We start from the raw sequence: 19,833 nt of genomic DNA on the forward strand, positions 1-19,833 counted from the left end.
GAGTGATTTCAGAAGAACAGTTCAGATGAGCAGGAACTGCACCTTCTGCAAGTGTTTGCTGGATATGGCTGTAAGGGAAGAGAATTCCAGGCGAACCTTTCCAAACAATTCTGTCACCACACAGTACTTCAAACCTAACCTGCAGCATTCTTGCTAATTTAGTCCTAGACCTACCTTCTCAAGAGACTGCCTGTTTTAAAGAACTCCTAGCAAATTATTTAGTGGGTTTCTTTATGAGTTTGTGGTAGAAACATCAGCTTATCCTTAATTGATAGGATATATTTAACTGGTTGTGGTAAAAACAAAAAGCAAAAACCAAGCAAACAAATTGTCTTGCATAAGAACGAGACAATTCCACTTCCCAGCTTAGGCTGCCTCCACAAGCCAGATGCTCCATTCTCATCTTTCTGGCCAACCAGGCAGATATCACCATGGTGTTCCCACATCTCCAACTGCCACTGACTCAGAAGAAACACACCTCCTACCAGTCACACCAAATTATAATCCAGTCCCACATATTGAGTTCACTTTGGAGGCAGCTGTCCTTTGGGGCCTTACTCTTCCAGTGTTCTCCTGCAATTAACATGTTTCCCCAGGTTGTGTGTCTTTGTGCTCTTCATATACCATCAGCCAGCTTCAGCCTTGCTGTTTGTTGAGCACAGAGGAGAAGTGAGGCAGGGGTGAAAACAGGGCAGAACTGAGGGGGAGGGTCACTGGCTGCTCTCTCCTGTGAGAAGTTTAATTTAAGCTTTTAATTTCCACCTTCACGTCATGCTACTCTGATACCTTTTTTTTTAAATTTTCTCTTCAGTGCTGTATCATCACTGCTTCTGGTTACTCTCATCCAGTCCAGATTCAGCTGTCTTAGAGTCCTGTCTAGACCACCCCACCTGCTAATCCCTTTATGTCCTGTTGTGGATGACAGCCCCGTTACAGAGAGGACATGGAAGGTGATGCACTTTTAGAAAAGACGTGGATGGAATCCAGCTCAGTAATACAGGAAAACGAACAAGAGTGACCAGCTGAACTAAGCCCTGCCTTGCTTTGGACTCCTTCTGGAACCCTTATCCTGACCTAGTCATTGTGCTACGCTACGCAACAGCAAAGTATGCCCATTGCCCTCAGTAACCCAGGTACTTGGCAAATGGAAATGCTTTGCAGTGAATACACTGCAATGGGCAGTAACCGTGAGCATGCTGAGGCTCTGGAAGTAGGAAACGTCCATGCTACTCCACAGGAACAGCGCTGACGGGCACCTATGATTTCCACAGTGCCCACCTTTAGATTTCAGGTAGGACGAAAGAGATGAAACCATCATTCCTACATAACATTTCACAGCAGTCTAACCAGAGCTGGCAGGTCACTAGGATGTCCTTCCTACTCCACTGCTTTAAAGGTACTCACAGGCAGAGTGTTCAGACATCTCAGTAAGTAAGGCAGAGAAGCTGTGTGAAAGATGCCAGCTCCCAGCGACTCACCAGGAGGCACTGGTACTGAAATTGCCCACTTCTAATGGGTGCTAAGAGCAGGAGAGGGAAGGGAAGGGGAAGCATATCACTGAGAAGGGAGCTTCTATAGTAAGAGAAGAAAGCGGGTTTGTCATTCCAAAGCAAATAGGTTTCAGTTTCCTAGCACTGGCAGAAAAAAAATTATTTAAATTTTTAAATAAAGCTTTTAATTCTGCCTATCAAATACTGCAAGTTGGCTCTTACCTCAGAGAAAGTGGCTAAAGGTATGACAGAGATCATGTTCAATGGTTTGGCAGTCATGTATTTTAACAAATAGATCTTTCATTGTCATACTTAAAAATTAAAGGCAGACATAAGTCTCTAGTTCTGCTAAAGAAAAGAGATGTTCTGGCCTTACGGTATATTTTGCAAATTCTTGCATATTCTATATGCTGCTGTGGCCACAGGAACTAATTTTGCACAAACATAAAAAAAACTAGCTGTCTATATATACCCTCTGGTTTTGTTTAAAAAAAAAAATAAAAAAATCAAAGTTTCATAATCAGCAGTGTAGAGGAAAAAGAAAAAAAGCTGATAATCTGTCAAGTCCCCCCCACCCCCAGCTTGGGCAAGGATACTGTATATTTTGGGGTTCCCCTGTTAAAGTGATCACAGATGCCCAATCCTGTTCTGGTTTCCCCTATGGCACATTAAATACCAAGCCAATCCAAACGTACCTATTGCTTTTAAAGCCTTTTATAGAGCTGTAAAAATAACCATAGGTATTCTCAGTCTGAAATATACCAGAGCTACTCTTCCACTTTGCCACGGTAAAATGATCTTGAGGGTGAATGTAAAGAAATGAGATCAAGTGTCCAACCCAAAGGCACCTAAATAGTAGTTAGATAATTAATACCCTTGGAGAGCTGAGACGTGGGGAGTAGTATGCACAAATTCCACTGCAAACAAGGGGGTGACCAACTGGAAAGAAATAGATTAGCAAACACAGGATAATTAAGAACTATTAATATTACGTATCCATGAAAAAGGCAGTTGTGACGTACCAGAAGAAATAAATCAATCAACATAGGGGATACTTGTGACATCGCACAAGGCCTGGATAAACCCTTGCGAAGAACACTGTGCTGCTGTGCACAATTCTTATTACCTGGGCTAAAGAAGGAATTAAAATTGGAACAGGTACGTGAGACACCTCAGAATACGGCATTTGTTTGGGTTTTTTTTATATTTATGTGTCAAAGATTAGAAATGCTTGGCTTGTTTAGCCTATCCGACTGACGACTGGGAAAGAGGATAGGATTGTACACTAGATCTGAGCCAGAGTGATAAATTGCAGAGAAATGCTATTCAGGTGTCTGATAACACTGGCAACAAAGACAAATGGGTAAAACACTTGTCACAAATTCTTACTGAAAATTAGGTTTCTGCTCATCAGAGACACAAGTTTGTAGTATTGCAAGGGTGGAGGGAGAGCAAAAATCCTTACTTTTAAGTTGGATCATGTTCAGTTTTGAGGTGAATCGCACAGCATGGAAAAGAGGTGGACTGGGTGAGTCGGGACAGGATCCTCCTGTTACTCCAGTTCTATGATCCTATTAAGATGAGTGGTTAGCTTCTGCTGTGCAGAAGCAGGTTGTGTACTTAAAAGGCTCCCCTAGCATCATACAGATGAAAATTTCAAAAGCAAAACTAAGTAGAAAAGAAAGTCCTCCACAGAAACGCTACATATTTTAGAGTCTTCTACCTAGACAAATTTACCATATTTTGTGTCCGTGTCAGGAAAAGGGAGGGCCCCTGTTGTTCTCTGACTGTCACTTGCATGCAAGTTATATAACAAAGCCATAAAAGGTACATTTGAAAAAGGAATAAAACGCCCAAGCAAATATTTCATGGCATCCATTAAAAAATTCTGGTTAATTGTAAAGGGTTTGGATCAGATCAGATAATTTTGTCTTCCCAATGATTAAAGAGAAAGGGAACAGTGAGGTAAATAACCAGGTAGAATTAATGATGCGCTTTAAATCTTCCACATGACTGAGTTGATCTGTTAACAGCACTATGCTGCTTCCCCCACCGCCACTGTAATCAGCCTTTTGTCACATACTAGTGAAATCCATTAGCTGCAACTTCCTCATCAACTTCCAATGCTTTCCAGCTAGTAAAATATTTGCATATTTAACGATTCGTTTGACTGGTATCTACTCTCATTTACCAAGTGCTTGAGAGGAAAACCAAGACTGTGTGTAGAAATCCTGTTTAAAAAAAAAAAACAGTAATGACAGCTCCTTCTAATAAAAAAAAATTATCTGAAATACACGGGGTTGAAGAAGACTTGGCAAAAATTTGAGACGTATCAGCAACTACTAAAACAATGTTTTAATTTAAGGATTGTGAATATAGGAGAAAGCTTCTAACTTCAGTATTTCAGTCAGCTTCTAGTTTCATTCATGTCCTTATTCACCAGTCATTTTATTTCATTTTTCTCTGTGATACTTGCACAGAATTTCCTTCACTTGTCTACTCCTATTTTTTTCATCAGTGCTACTTGCTAGTACTTATGGCACCACCACTACAATGCCACCATAAGAATACGTACTATAAAATTCAGAAATTTGAGAGGGTACCAGAAAAGAAAACATCACTGAATAAATCAAGAAAAGGAGCAAGCTGATAAAGCCTTGGAAAGATTCCAGTTTGACACAAATGTCATGGCAATCTTCTTTGGTAAAACAGCAAACATGGGAGCAATGCGTGACAGTTACATGGAGGTTTTTGCCAAGTGTAGTTTTAAAAATACACATGAATTTTGCATTGGCTCTTTAACATTCCACGTTAACTGGTTTGCAGGCATGCTTCTGAAGAATGTAAAGTACATAAAAATGTAAAACACTTACTTATCTCTAACGTTTTCTTTGATGGCTTTCAATAAAAAAAACAAACCAACATAGATTCACACACCTTGACTTCTGTTACTTTGATAGCTAACCGGCTGTGCTTCCAGCAACTGAAGAGACGCATCCGTCAGGCATCGAGTCTCAACAGTAAGGGTAATACCAAGAAGGTGGCAGAGATACTGTGCCATAAAAACGGCAGCATCACGTTTGACTCCAACAGGTGTGCAGATGACTGACTTCTTGCATTTTGATACCAAATACAATCAATAAAATCATAAGCTTGTATAGCCTGGTAAAATTGCTGGTCCACGTGCTCAACTAACTTTAAGGACAGAGAGGGCAACTCTATCCCAATGTGGCTGGAAAGCAGCAGAGCTACGTTCACGTGAGAAAGGTCACTCTGCATCATCCTCTTACATGGTAGTACCATATCTATGCTCACTCTGCTTCCAGGGCAAATCCAAGAGACATGACCTTGCTGAGGCATCTGGCTGGCCTCCACCCTGTGCAATACAAAGGCATATGAAATCCCTCAATGAAAATAAATCCGCATTCATACCTATTCCTGGTTTTCATGACTAAAGTTACAATCTAACTGGTGCAGAGTGCAGTGCTCCTGAAGTTCTGTCTTTCAAACGAGACATCATAAAAAGGAGCTGACATCTTGAGGTTATTAAAGAGATCACAGCACTATTATCTTCACAGTATGATGACACCTTTTGTTTAACTCTCTTTTGGTAATGTAAATGAGCCCAAATGCAGCATACTTAAGAATTCAAATTATAGACTGTTATTACAAATCATAAAATGTTATTACAATTACTAAAGGAAATAACTAAACTGAACAGAGAGAACAAGTCATATGATAAGTAAAGATGGACAGTCATACCCAAGTGACTAACTTCCTCGGGCATTACTTAACCTATTTGTAGTCATTACTTATGGATAGCAATATAGTTATTTCCAAAAGCAAAATCTAGTTTACACTTCAATTTCTACTTGGTGGGTTGTTTTTTTTTCCCCAAATGCCTTTGAGAAAATAAAACTTATTTCTCTGCTTTAAAAAATTTCATGATCAATCTGTTACCTCTGGCTTCAGCTAAGTATATGACCTGACAAGAGGAAGACAGACAATATCCTTCTCTGAATGCTCCTAATTATCATTAATGAAACATTGCAGAATGTTGCAAAGAAATATGAACAGCATAACCCTGTGTTAACTTGAAACTGATGTATCGTACAACACTTTGTTTCAGCACTCCCGCTCACCACATATATGAACTCTAATCAATTATATATAGTTTATGGGACGTTGCCCATTTCCAACATCTTTGCTGGGAATATAACATATTAACTGTTAATAATAAGGGTTAACATGAAGCTGATGCTATTGCAGATTAATGCACCTGGAAGCCAGACTTAATAGCTTCTTTTTAGGTAAAATGTTAATCAGAGGTATCTGTGGTGAAGACGGCTATTCTTTCATGTCCAGCTAGGCATCCTCACAAGGATACAGTCCGGTAATCACGTACATAGTATTTAAGGTTTCATTAGATCAATCAGAACCTCTTGGAACACTTTTTTTTGAGTAAGCTTTACACCAAAAGTTTCATAGTAGAAATACACTTTTCAGAAATGTAACTGACAATCTTATGTTCAACACCATTAATTTAAGATGATAAATTATTTGCATTAAATGCATTATTTATTATAAGCTTCAACATGTCTTTATCAATGTTGTTTAGACAATTTATATTTACGTTACTAGGCAATTATGAATGGAAAAGGCAGTTCAGAAAGTTATATTCTCTGGTGCACATAGGGCAAAATTTAAATCATAACCGCTACAGCAGGTTAAGCCCCATAACAAAACCAAGCTAATGGACAACAATGTATTTTATTTCTGGCAGTACTAAGGGTATTTTATGCACTGTATACAGGGAGACTAACAAATGATATCAGTAGTACAATATAGCACTCAGACTATCGTAGTATGACTCTGTGGAAGAGTTAATGCTCATGAGTACCAAATTAAGGAATTAAAGTTCACTAAAGGCATTGACTTCAAAGGTCCCTGGATGGTATTCAGAAGCCCAGCTCAGCTACTGTTGAGGTAAACAAGAGTTTTTTTAATGAGAAAAAAAAAAAAAAAAAAAAAAGGTTTCAGAGTTTCAGCCATCCAAACCACAGACTGCCAGGGTACAGGAAAAGTGCAAACTAAACGTGCATGCCCTGCTGCTATCTTAAATACCTGCTATGGGATAAACTGAACCTTCAGAAAAGGGGGATCTCATCTTGGCAAGATGTGCTGCTGGGCTGACCAGAATGGTTGCCCTTACCATGTGTCAAGTCCTCAGCAAAGACCTCAAGGAGTTTTAAATATTTATACATGCCAAGAAAAGTCCTCAAGTTTTGGGCTTTGTGACAAAAAAATGCAGCTTTTGTAACTCCCCCCATCCCCAGACTGGTTTATCACTCTGATGAAAAAATAATTCATGTGTGTATTTTCCTCAAGAAGAACAGCTCTGAGTCATGTTACAATCCACAGAACATTTAATGCGCATTTTGCACACACTTCTCGCACAAGCGTCTCCCTGGCTGGTTAGAAGAAGAGGCATGCGCTTTGCCTTCCTGTTCCTGCACATATAAAGTTTTAGCACCTCTTTTGAGAGCTAACAGTGAAAAATGCAATTTATGGGACAGAATATCTTGTTATCCGTCCATGAAGTCACCAAAGGAAAGATCTTTATCTTGCTTGAAAAAGTATGCAGATCACTCCTTAGCATTTCCATTTCTACAGAAAATAGCCCTTTTGGCTACGTAGAGCACCAAAACTCAGTGAGGTATAGCAGGGTGGAAGTTCCCAGTGAGCAAAAGTAAAAAGAGCTGAAGTTTCAGTCACTTAGAAACAACTACAGGTCTCTGGATGAATGCCTGTGGAAGAAACACATTCCACACAAGAGGGAAGACAACAGGAAAACAGCGAGGCAGACCATCTGGAATCAATGTATTCAGTGCAAGAATTAACAAACCACCCATTTTTTCTTAGAACGGTTATCTTTTTCAACCTACAGTAAGGCTATGGTCCCAGGTATATCAAGAAAGCTTTGTTGATATGTATTGATATATACGATATGGCCAAAGCAGTTCTTTTGTAAACATGGCTACATCAGATGAATTACAATTTGTTATAGTAAAATAAAAATACTGTAAAATAAAAATCTTCCCACACAGCCTTGTTGATAGCAGTAGTTTATAATGTTAGTTACACTCACAGTACTGTTTTTCCTCAGTTTAGTATACACTGCTCTATTTGTATACCGTCCATATGCTGCTTAAGCATCCCTACTATAAACGGCAAGCCACTTGCATGCCACTTACAAATTGTTTCAGACTAACTTCACACTTACGACTCCTTTCCACGGTGCTGACTTACGTGCAATGCAATTAGTAAGACAAACATAAAAGAGAACATACACCTCTCCTGAAATCCTTGAAATGCTGCCGCCTATTTACCTGCTCTTCACAAAGCCACAGTCCTCAGTAACTTGTACTATACCATACCATACTGCTTGTGCCAGCAAATCCTCCACAAGCATAAATACTTCCTAACCGACAAGGGACTTGACTAAAGCACCATCACTCATCTGTTAAAGCCTCATCACTGTACGCTGAGTAACGTCCGTACCTTTATATAACATGAAGATAAAACTTGGTCTTCTCCCCTTTCTTGAACTGTAAGGAATCAAGGCGCTCACTGAAGACTAACGACTGAAAATGAAATCTTGAACTAACAGGAATGAAGCAGCATCACATTTAGCGGTACACAGGGGCTCCGGTAATTTGTCTTGCTGCTGCTGCTACCTCACTAACCTCTATCACAAAAATACCCGTGGGCTTAGTTGCCCAAGAGTGAGGCTCTGTATGTCTGAACAGTGCTTTCCCAATTGGCCCGTCATCCATTTCGGATCATTACAATCTTGTCCAGCTCCTGCATGTGAAATCTCTCCAAGAGATGTCCAGAGTGATCATCTTACTTGGCAAGTGTTTGTATTTTATCCAGCCTAACTAACAGCATATGGTTTTGTGATTCTGCAAGAATAAGAGGGTTTGGTCCTCTTACATGAAGGGCGGGCAATGTTTGCATTCATTGTGACACACTTTGATGGCCTTTCTGGGAGGCAGCTTATTTCATATACTGACCAGAAAAATCTTCCCCTCTATTTAAGTGTTGTTAAGTCACCCAAATTTATGTCTTTAATATACTGTCTAATAGGTGCAACACTACCCAGTAAAAAGACATCTTAAGATCAAGATACTTACAAAAAGCAGAAGCAGAAGTGGAGTTATAACAATGCCCTGAAAGAAATAAAAATAAAAAATAAATAAATATGTCAGTTAGTCAGGGAAACAGAATACTCTTTATTTCTTTGTACCTTAGTGCATGGGAATACACAAACATCATTCAACATCATAGAAATTAAGAGACAAGAAGTTCAACTTCACTCGTCACTGTGTACCTTCTTTAACATCTGTACATCGATCATTTCATAAACTATACTCAGTACAAAGTATCTTTTTTCACCTCTAGCTTTCCCCATTTTGCACCTAAGCCCCTCTATTCTAAAAGATATAATATGCAGAATAGATCAATTCTTTTGAAAAAAATGTATTAAAGCTCTCCCCACACTGTGTGGTATCTTAACCTCACTAAGCTGCTCCTCCTTAGGGGGGAGAGTTGTGATCAAGTCCCATGCTACCCAGTCCCAGGTCCTCTTCTGAGCAAAAGCCGCATCAACTGTGATGAATTAGGTGTCGTGACTGTGTAATGTAAACTGATATTTCCCCAAGGAAATGAGCTGAGATCTCAAAACTCATTTCACTTGATTAGACTTCACGTCACACTGGTACAAGGCAAGTCTTTCATCTAATTTAATCACACAGGACCACCTCAGCTTTCCACATGCCCCAGGCAGACACAAGCAAAAAGATTTGTTGTCTTCACTGACAAGGAACAGGTTTAAAGCTGATGATTGGACAAAACAGAGGATTTTAAGTTTCATGAGAGCGAATCTTAAAATGAGTTGTTTGGGCTGGGAGTTAACATGACATGCATCAGTTTTATAGCTGCAAATAGCAATTCCCCATCACCCTTCTACCTGACTTCAATATTTTATTATTGCTCAATGAAATGATTCTATCATTTAATGCATGCTAATTACAAAGCTTGCTCAGAACTTCTCTAAGCCAAGACTATTCTTCATCCAGATATGCCTCAAGAATAACTAGTCTTTCAGCTATTCACAAACTTTATTGTTTAAAGGACAAAAGCCGAAAACTTGCTCACATCCATCTAAAAGGATGCTTATTTTCTGTTTGTTTTTAGCTCCAAGTGAAAAACACTCAAACAAAAAAGCAGTTGTCCCCTGCTTTTCACTTAACCTTGAGTAACACAGCTTTACATCCATCTTTTGGAAGCTAATATAATGAAAAGCCTTATACAGCTAGTTTTTTATTTGCTTTCTGGGTCCACCAAAAGTCTCAGATCCAGATAGCCCATTAGGCACAGAGAGTTCCTATTGTGTTCTTAAAACAAAATGCAACAAGTAAATGCCACAAACCATGGCAAACAAGAAGGATCGAGGAGGCAAGGAGTGAAGCTGTGCATCTTGAAAGCTCTACAGAACTTAAAACCATATTTTGAAATAAATAACATATGCCATACCTGACTGCCCCACAGCCTAGCTATTCAAAATCATTTATCTTTTTGCAAATGTCACAGTTGAGATAGATCATAAAAGACTAGAAAAAGAAGAAGTAGAAGCAATAAGAATTGCTTCAGGGAGTCACTCACTGTTTACAGGGAGGCCTAGACGAAAATGCAGATAGCAGTTATGAAGAAATATAGGTGTTCAAGTGTATCAGCTGTAGAGGAAGAAACAAAAGTTGAGGGAGGGAGGAGGCACTAAGAGCTGAACTGACACTTGGGTACAGTAGCATCTAAGATGCTTAGAACCAAGAACTGACAGTAAGATTTGTATAATGTAGATGCAACACAGTCACTTCATCAGAGTGACCAAACTCCAGCTATTATGAACTACTACTAAAAATACGCAAGCCAGACTTTCCCCTTCTTCCCTGTTCCCCATTGACAACTACACTGCACAGCTCAAATATTACCAAGTGCCTGAGTACTCCCCTAAGCATCCTATAATTTTGGGATGGCAGAACACCACTGCAGCAGGGTTCCACCTTCAGACCTTTGCATGAGCAAAGAGGAACATGGGTGGAGGGGAGGTGATATGCCAAAAGCATCCTGTACTCCACATCAGCATTGAGCGTAGGGAGAAGAGAGCACACTACCAGCTGGCGAGTACAGCCAGCTCTCCTCTACATCTGAAGGAACTCATTGATTCAGCATCATTAGTCATTTCTTACGCGCTTCATGCCTCAGTACATTTCAGAGCACTTTCATACATTACAAAAAAAAATGCAAAGGTAAAAAAAACCAAAACAAAACAACCTTTCCTTTTATCTTGTTGATAAACAAAGATGGTGTCCTTCCCCTTTAGAAGGGGACCTGTGACTTGGTATATATTTGCTTTAGAAGCTTGGCCATATCAACACAGTGGGCAACAGCCACTGCTAATTCAAAGCCTATAATGTCACCAAAGGAAATGTTACCTCTGTAACAGTAACACTTATTCATAATTCTGTAAGCAGAGAGGAAGAGAATCCTGGTATATATATTATAAACAGATTCCTGACTGAGCTTGTTGGAAATCTAGCATTCAAAAGGTCAATTCTAGCAATTCTTTACAAAATTTTGCTATTAAACCTGGTGATCTTAATAATCAGAAGCAAGTTTCCTGTTGCCTCACCGCAGAAAGGATTTACAAGGTTGAATTTTCCCATTTGCAACACATACACAATTCCCTGGGAAGCTAAACAATTACCTGACAGAACAGACAAGTTCATATTAAAAAATAGATGCTGTTGCTGAATCAGAGTAATTCGATGTTAATGTTTTATTTTGATAAGGAGCACCGGTTTGAAAAACCACAGGGATTACATTAAAACCAAGCATATTTTTTCATTCAGTTGTGCTGTGGTGACTGTGATTGTTTACGGGTGCAAGCAAGGCAAAATTTATTAGGAGAGGGAATCTCTGTTACCCGACGAACTGATGGAGTGGGTACAGAACAAACTTTGGGCACGTAAAGCCCATTTATATATGTTACCTGAAAACACTAGCATGCTTTTATGTGCAAAAGCCCTTCTCTTTAGGTTTCTGTTACAGATTTGAAGGTTTACATGACTAAAGTATATCAGTCTAACAAAAGGTATTACCTTTCCCTCCACACACAATACCTCTTCATTAGAAATGCGCTCCTCAATATGCTTATAAGCACTATGTGATGCATCTCAATTCATACCCACTAAAGAATAATATGTAGAGCACACTGAGTCTAAAGCCTGCTGATAAAGAATACAGATGACGATTTAGGTTTTGAAGGTAAAACCAAAATCCGATTCGCTCAGAATAAAGAAAAGCTGGAAGAAAAGAGTTACTCTACATGGTCCAGCTGATGCACTAGCAGAGGCTTCACAGAGATGAGCATATTCTGGCACTGGCAGTAGAGCTGCTTTCTAAGACTACGACAGGCTGAAAAGCACAAAGGAAGCTAAAAATTAAAATAAAGACTATCGTTTCTAAGTCAATTGGACACTAACACCATCAGAGAGGAAAAAGTAACAAAATTTGACCACGCTTTTCTCTGCCTTGCTTTCCAGGCAAGTGCTGTCAAATACATAGTGTATGGAGATAAACAGATTGTAGATTAGCACTTCCAGCAGAAGCTGAGCATCTGCCCTTGAGAATGCAAGGTCATTACACAGTTTTAGCATCTTCAAAGTTCGGGTGGAGTGTTAAGCTTTCCGACTGCTGCCCACAATGGAGTCAAAGTTGTAAAGTGACTGCTGTTTGCTATCAGCAGAAAAACTTTCAAGAAATCCATTTACACCTCTGATGTGAAAGACTGACTGAATATATTTCAATGATTTTAGTGGAAAAGAAAGAAAAAAATCTCAGGCCATCCTGAGATACTGATACAACATAGGAGTCTGAACAGTCATATCAGATACTTGTAAACACATTCCTTTTTATAGTAAAGATCGTGGAACATGTCTTAATTAGGAGAGTTTAAATGGAGTTTTGAGTGTGTGAGCACGTGCATAAACATACACTTTAACAGGAAGGACGTACTTGGAGATCCATTTGATTGTTATTTGTAGTAGATAAAGATGTCAAGAGTTTTTCTATAGGTTTCATCCAGTACAGCATTGCTGTAGAGCAGGTATTAAAAAGGTGCTTGTTTATTCTCCAAGAGCATATGTAGAATCATTACATGTAATTGGCTGCCAAATCGGACAGCAAAAGGAAGTAACATAATGGATTTGAAACTATGATGGCAAATCATTAAGAAAGAAATTATGCAAATAGTAAGAGGAAGATGGGCACAGATCCAGAGGGACACATGGTAGAAGATGAGTAAGGATTATTGTAATGAGGCATGAAATACATCTGAACTTTCCTTCGTCTCCTTTATCCACAAATTTCCCATGCAATTTTTCTTCATTCTTACAGGTCATCAGTATGACACACATGTGGCAATTACTAGTGAAAAAACTTTAACTAAAGTCGTGTCTGATTCGTCTTAAGAAGTAGAGCTTGAAAGACAAAAGTTTTTTGCAATCAAGGTTCTGAACAACTGTGTATTTTCTGAAATCAGTTACCTACTTATGTGCTTAAAGCTACAGATGCTCTTGAATTCTTCATCAGAGTAGGACACAAAAGGAGTGCAAATAGCAGTAAGTTATAAACTGAGTTAAAAACCCATTTTTTGGTTTGCCCCCCCCAAAAAAAACCCCAAACCCAAACCTGTTCCATTTTTGTGATTACAACATGGGAAATAGATTTTATTTTGATACACTTATTACTTCTATATTCTATAGAATATTCCATGTTCTACGTGCTTGGAAGTGTGTTTTTAAACTTATTTTTTTCCTTATTTTATTTTTGACAAATTTGCCGACAACTTCATAATGTTTTACATTTCCAAAAGAGAACTGTGCCTCTGGAAAAGTACTTCTGTGTCTGAGTTAGGTACCTTTTGGAGCAATAGACAGCTAGTACCAAAGTTCTGACAGAATACAGTTAAAGAGGCGTTCTCAAAAAATCTGGTACCACGGCAAAGGAAAAAAAGGCGGCTCTCCTAAAGGTCAAAAAGCTTATTATCCAGAATTTTCAAGAACATGATGGAGACTGTAAAAGACCACGATGGCGCTCAGCCAACTCAGTCTATTCCAATGCAGGAGTACAGGCTTCCCCCTACCCTTACCCCTCAGACTGGTCACAGCTCCACAATTCCACATGGTGACACGATGCCTCTGTAAAGTGTTTCCTATTAGCTGCGGTACCACATTATGCATTCTCTTGAATAAATTGATTTAAAGGATGTTATGAAATTAAATTAAATATAATAGATTAATATATTATATTAAATGCCAAACTGCTTTGCAGTAATCTTAATTTTAGACATCATACAAAGAACGACTCCTACTGCTGAAACCGGGATTTCACACACCTGGATAACCAGCCAAAATCCTCAGGAATGAGTCGCCTTCTGTTCTTCCACCTGACCCCACTTACCTTCTTTGGAACTATGCAGAACCTACTGACAGACACCACAAAACAAGATAAAAACCACTACACTAAATGTACTTACTTGGTTCCAAACCAGAAGACCAAAACCCACTAAAAGTCAGGTTGGGATGCCCTGTGCAAGTACTTGTGAAACCACCAGTATGTGCTGAATGAAGAGGAGTCATAACAAAAAAGGACGTGGCAACAGGGTTGCATAGGCAACTGTGAATTTTGCGTATCTCAGTTTTCAAGTACTAAACCATTTTAGCATAATTTCAAGTCTGTAACTAAAATTATCTGGAAAACATTTCAGTGCATTAGTATTTGGATCAAGTGGCTGCAGGACCCTATTCCAGATAACCTTTTCTGGGTTCTTTAAACAGCTTTTAATATTTGTGTAAGCATGGCTTTACAAACTACGCTGTTCGTTTGTGCCTACTGAAAGACGACACCAGAGACAACAAATTTTTGTTGAATTAGATTTGCACAATAAAACATACGTTTTCCTCCATCTCAAACTTCACGTCCATGTAAATGACACAAAAGTTTGGGTTTCTCTCTTGCAGTCTCAGAGATTAAGTTAGAACTGAACTTTCTGGTATGCTTGTAATTTCAGTCCATGCCCCATGATGCAACTTCAACATCCCTGTGTTGTTCCCCCATGGACATCACAGGAACTCCTGATGCCTTTTGTTTCCCAATGGAATCACTTGCCTTTTGTCTTCCACTTTTAGTATATTCAAAATCATTTCAGGTGCAAAACACAAGACTTTAAAAGTCTCCTACCATACACCCCTTTTCTGCCAGCTACCCCAATGACATGGCTGACTCTGAGCAGGCTTATACAACTGTAGGGCTTCAAAATAAAACATGTAACTTAGCTCTTTATTTTCCTGTTTTATATCAAATGACTGATCTGAATGCTGGGAAGAACAAAGGCTTATGAATTGATGCTTTTTAGGATGCTAAATACACCCACCCTATCTAAATAATAGGAAAATCTGAAAAGATACTGAAAAGAACGTGAAGTTAAATTCACACATTTCATTAAATTCATAAACGCTGTACAACACCAAAGCAATGAACCACAATACAAAACCAAAAATACAATTCTCATAACCCTAATTCAACTATAATCAAGTACCATAACAATAGCTGCAACTCATCCAATTAGGCCAATATTGGATTTTAATAACGAAACTGTAAAATTAGAAGCTGTATGTCAAAATGGCTTTTGCTTTATCAGAGGGGACAAAATAAATTAGGTTTCATATCAGCTATGAGATTACACATAGTACTTTGTGAATTGTTCCACCAGACATTGTACCACCTTTATTCTGTTGTGTCAACTTACTGGCCTCTACCGTGGGAAGGGAAATAATAATAAAAAAAATATTAAAAAAGCATGCTAGCATCAGATAATAGTAGAAACCAAAAGCTTTTCAACTAATTATTAGTAATTACTAATTGCAGATGTTCCCCTCACACACATTTTATGTAAGTATTAAATCAAAACGGAATCAAAAGGAATGCAAGAAGCCAGAATTTGGTCCTTCCAACACAACAGACTCTAGAAACTAATAAAGTGATCTTATCTACTGGTAGTAATACTACTACACCTATCGCCGATTGAGTGTAAAGAATAAAACCAAAAAGAGAAAGCATTCTTTTCAGTAAGGTTGAGGGGTGAGGTTCCAGTTGAGAGTTAAGGCAAGAGTATTTCAGAAAGGTGAAACTCCATATAAGACTAGTTTGCCGGGCTTCCCAGCAGAGGGCATCTTCAACACACTAGAAATTTTTTTCTTACACAGCAACAGAATAGTTCAGAAAACATTAGTAAGGACCCTGAAGTTTTTAAGCAACTATATAAGCTTCTTGGGGCTTCACAGGCGATATTGTAATAGTATCTGAAATGACGCACAAAATATTTTAAAAAGTCTGAATCAGAGTTGGAAAGAAGCGATTTCAAACAACCTGAAACTTCATAATCTACATTAGCAATATTATAAGAATAACTGAATGAAATTCAGTTACATGGGATATTTGGGGGCTGCTGCTGGGGAAACTGCTTCTGGCCGTACTTCCCAAGTGCTGCAACCTCCTGCTACTGCAGCAGCTCCACTACACTGTGCGTGACCAAAGGAGATTTTGGTGGGCCTTTGCTCATGTAGCTGAAACAGCATCCAGCTATATTCCCCACTCAAACTAGTAACACCTTCCTGCAACTTTTTGTTGTCTCTCTCTCGCAACACGTTCAAGTCAGCTGTCTTGTTAACATCTTCAGTGCATTCAATGATATTGCTGAGCCCTATAGCTCAAACTGTTTCCCACTCCCTCTCAGTTGCTTTTGCTCATCATTACTCCTGGCCTCAAGACTTTCTTCCTCTTCCTTACCTCCCACCTCAATGAGAATCTTCTAAAACTTCCTCATACACACAATACTTTTCCTAAATCCAGCTCATTAAACCACTGTCTGTTCGTAATCAAATTTATTTCTCACGCAGTGTCAGTGGAGAACAAAATCACTATAATTCTGTGCGTCAGCATAGGAACTGAATTTATAAACTGCCATTAGGTGGGCCTTCCCTAGAGAAGGCATAAAAGGGAGAAAGGAACTTCTCAATCATCCAACACCCATGCATTTTTCAGAGTGATCCCCTTGCCTTTGCAAAAATCATTTTGACACAATCCCTGTAGTTTCTACAACGCAGACAGCCTCCCACATCATATGACATGACCTCAGTGGGACTGAGAAGGAAAGATGAACAGCTTGCAGTATTATGGTGTCTGTAGGTGTAAGCGTGGTCCTTTCTCAATAAAAAGTTTGATATAGATTAAGGATATAAACTTACAGTTAATTGCTTTGGGGTGTAGGTTAAGCGCAACGTATGTTAGAGCAGTATTAAGGATGCACCACAATTTCTCCTTTGTTTTGTATGTAGGAAACAGAAAGGCAGTAACATACACGTTTTAGAAGAAAAGTTATTTTTCCACTTAATTTTTGAGCCTGTTTTCTTGCAGAAGAAAGTTGCAAAGGATCTAAATTTCTCCTGTATTTGGATCTATGTCGAGTAACCAGCAAATCCTGATTTTAATTACTAAGACAACATTACTCGCAAAAAGCACCAGCCTCAGCACCTGTGCTGTCACAAAACCATTTGGCAATATGGAAGGATGGCACACTAGATGGTGCTGTGGGACCTTCCAGGGAAAAGAACCTCCCTCTCAACCAGAAGTTGTTGTACTGTTAAATTAGCCATATAGTTGATTCCGTTTTGAAACACATTAAAGAGTACTGAGTCACAACAAGAGAAACCAGAACCACAGAAACGGAAGGAATACACTGAGCAAACACTCTGCTTTGACTGACACTGCTTTTTGGAATAGCTCCTCTTCCACTGGAATGGCTTCTCACCTCTCCTGCCCAAAACAAGAGAAAGCAGTTTTTATGCTCTACACCAGTCTTACTTTAACGGATCCCATGTGAAAAACAGAATTGAAACAGTGATATCTGAAGTCAGAGTTCTGACAGAACAAGGTCCCTACAAGCCTTTTCTGCCCTTCCTTGTGAGCTGGACTCTAGCACCCAATATTTTATTCCATTGTTTAAAAAATATGTTAACACAATCAGCTTTGAATTAACTAAACCGTGAATTAACTTTCCCTGCCATGATAATCAGTTGCATGAAAGAAAACAGAAGCATAAGGGAAAAATTACAGAAACCTGAGAGAAAAGCTACGACAAGTACTACAGAAATGAGCAGTTATAAGCAGTTATCAAAATTGATTCTACTTATTTCTTTCTATAGCTTTCCTTGTAACTGACAACTATTTACGTAGAACAATTTCTGTATAAACACACCGTCAATATATAAACCAAAGAACACTTCATTTTGTTAACATAAATGCTGTTTAAATAAACTCTTATCTCCCCCATTTTTCTTCAAGCCAAGAACCTCAAACAGTGCAACTATAAAACACTGTATAACCCCCTCTTTGACATATGGAAGAAAATAAAAACTTTATATAATGGACAGGAGTGTTGTGCCAATAAAAACCTATAAGGATTAATTATGAATCGGTAGTAGTAAAACACTTTGTTAGCATTGCAAAGGTCTCTTGATGACCTACTATTCACAAATACCACTGAAAATATATCACTGAAGTGCTGGCATAATTCTCACTCACCCAAACCGTGAGTTTGGTCTGTGGTATCTATGAAATGAGAAACCATCCCCCCCCCCAAATCAAACCAACAGCGCAGTTTGTCTATAATTATTGTTACAGATAAATTGGACAGGTTACATTGGTTTTGACAGGAAAATGTCTCATCAGCCAAGGTGCTAACTACACTCTGTAAGGTGAGAAATGCCCTCCAAATTCCCTGGGGTGTATGATGCTCAGGACCCTTTAGGATCATTTCCGAGTCTGCTGGAAAGTTAAGCTATTAATAATTAGTTTGAGAGTGAGCTCACTCATACATTCTTTTTTTCCTTTAGTCTAAGTGCCCTGAGTTGTTTTACTAAGACGTATCACAAAGCTCATTCAATCTGTTTCCACTCTTATTCCCAGATACGATTTCCTCTCAGAATTGAATATTTCAAAGGCCAAATCCAACCAAAATGCACACATGCATGTCTGTGTGCGCACGCGTACAAACAACCCCCCAAAAACCCAGCCCCCAATATGGTAATCTATATTGCTTGTGTTCTGTGCTGCCTGCCTGGCCCCAAGTCATCAATAATGAATAGAAATGTACAGCTACAGCAGTAGCCTGTGTCATGGGCTTGTCAGGGATTTTTGAAAAGGAACAAAAACACAGGTTTGCCATTTGATTGTGTCTTCTTTTGCAAACACAGAACAGATAAGACAAAGGGGTATTTAAAAAGGGGTAATATGATTAACCCTTTTTGTACTAATTGACAGTTTCTTCCACCATACAGAATGGAAAATTATTTGCTTGTAATGCAACCAGTATTCTCCTAGGCCTGGGAATTCAACAATAATGTTCATTCTGAGCACAAGGAGGGGAGGTTGTTTCTATTTTAAGATAATGAATATGTACTCAAGAGGAGTCAAATATCCATGGTTTAAGTAGAGGGAGGGAGAAAATGGTTTTGTTTTCCTAGGAATCCAGCAAGTCAGTCTCAAATAAAATTGTTCTCGAAGAAGAAACTTAATGCATGCAAATACATAAACACGTAGTCAATGAAAGCAACAGCATTATTAAAAAAATATGCAGATCCTAATAAATCAGTCAGACAATGTTTAAAAAAAAAAAAAAAGAGGTGGTTCTTGTTTCTATTCTTTCTTTTCAGTGTTCCCAAATACATTTCTACAGACATTAGGACTGTAGTCTTACAGGAGCGATTATCTCACATTTTACAAACAGAACACACCAGCTGGTATACTACCAATCCACCCCCTGGGGAGGGTGGGTGGCAGACTACAAAATGTCTACAGGACACACACAAACTAAAGTGATTGAAAACCCAGTTGTAAACCCAAATCTTTCTTGCTTTCTACATCTGCATAAATTTCAGAATTAGTCCTGCATTAATAAAATTAATTAATAAAAGCATTAACTTCTGTAGTAGATGAGTAAATATTCTTCACTTTGGAAGATGTAACTGAAGATGCAGCCTTGTCTTCAAAAAGCCTGGAACTAGGTAATACGTTTAAGAAATGAAACTACATAAGCGCATACTTTCAACCAGGCATCAAAAGCAAGACATCTCAATTCAAATTATGTTGCCAGGCAATC

At 38.7% G+C, this 19,833-nt stretch overlaps 1 protein-coding gene across 1 annotated transcript in view; it reads right to left on the reverse strand.

The window, feature by feature from the left end:
• The window catches only part of SLC10A7 (solute carrier family 10, member 7), a 192,600-nt gene that overhangs the window by 41,259 nt on the left and 131,508 nt on the right, over window positions 1-19,833 (reverse strand). The window contains exon 7 of the mRNA XM_009890754.1: window positions 8,687-8,722. Coding sequence (XP_009889056.1) covers window positions 8,687-8,722 — 36 coding nt within the window. The remainder of the gene's footprint in view (window positions 1-8,686; window positions 8,723-19,833) is intronic.

This window comes from Charadrius vociferus, unplaced genomic scaffold (genome assembly GCF_000708025.1).
Source record: "Charadrius vociferus isolate BGI_N301 unplaced genomic scaffold, ASM70802v2 scaffold178, whole genome shotgun sequence".
Classification (NCBI taxonomy): domain Eukaryota; kingdom Metazoa; phylum Chordata; class Aves; order Charadriiformes; family Charadriidae; genus Charadrius; species Charadrius vociferus.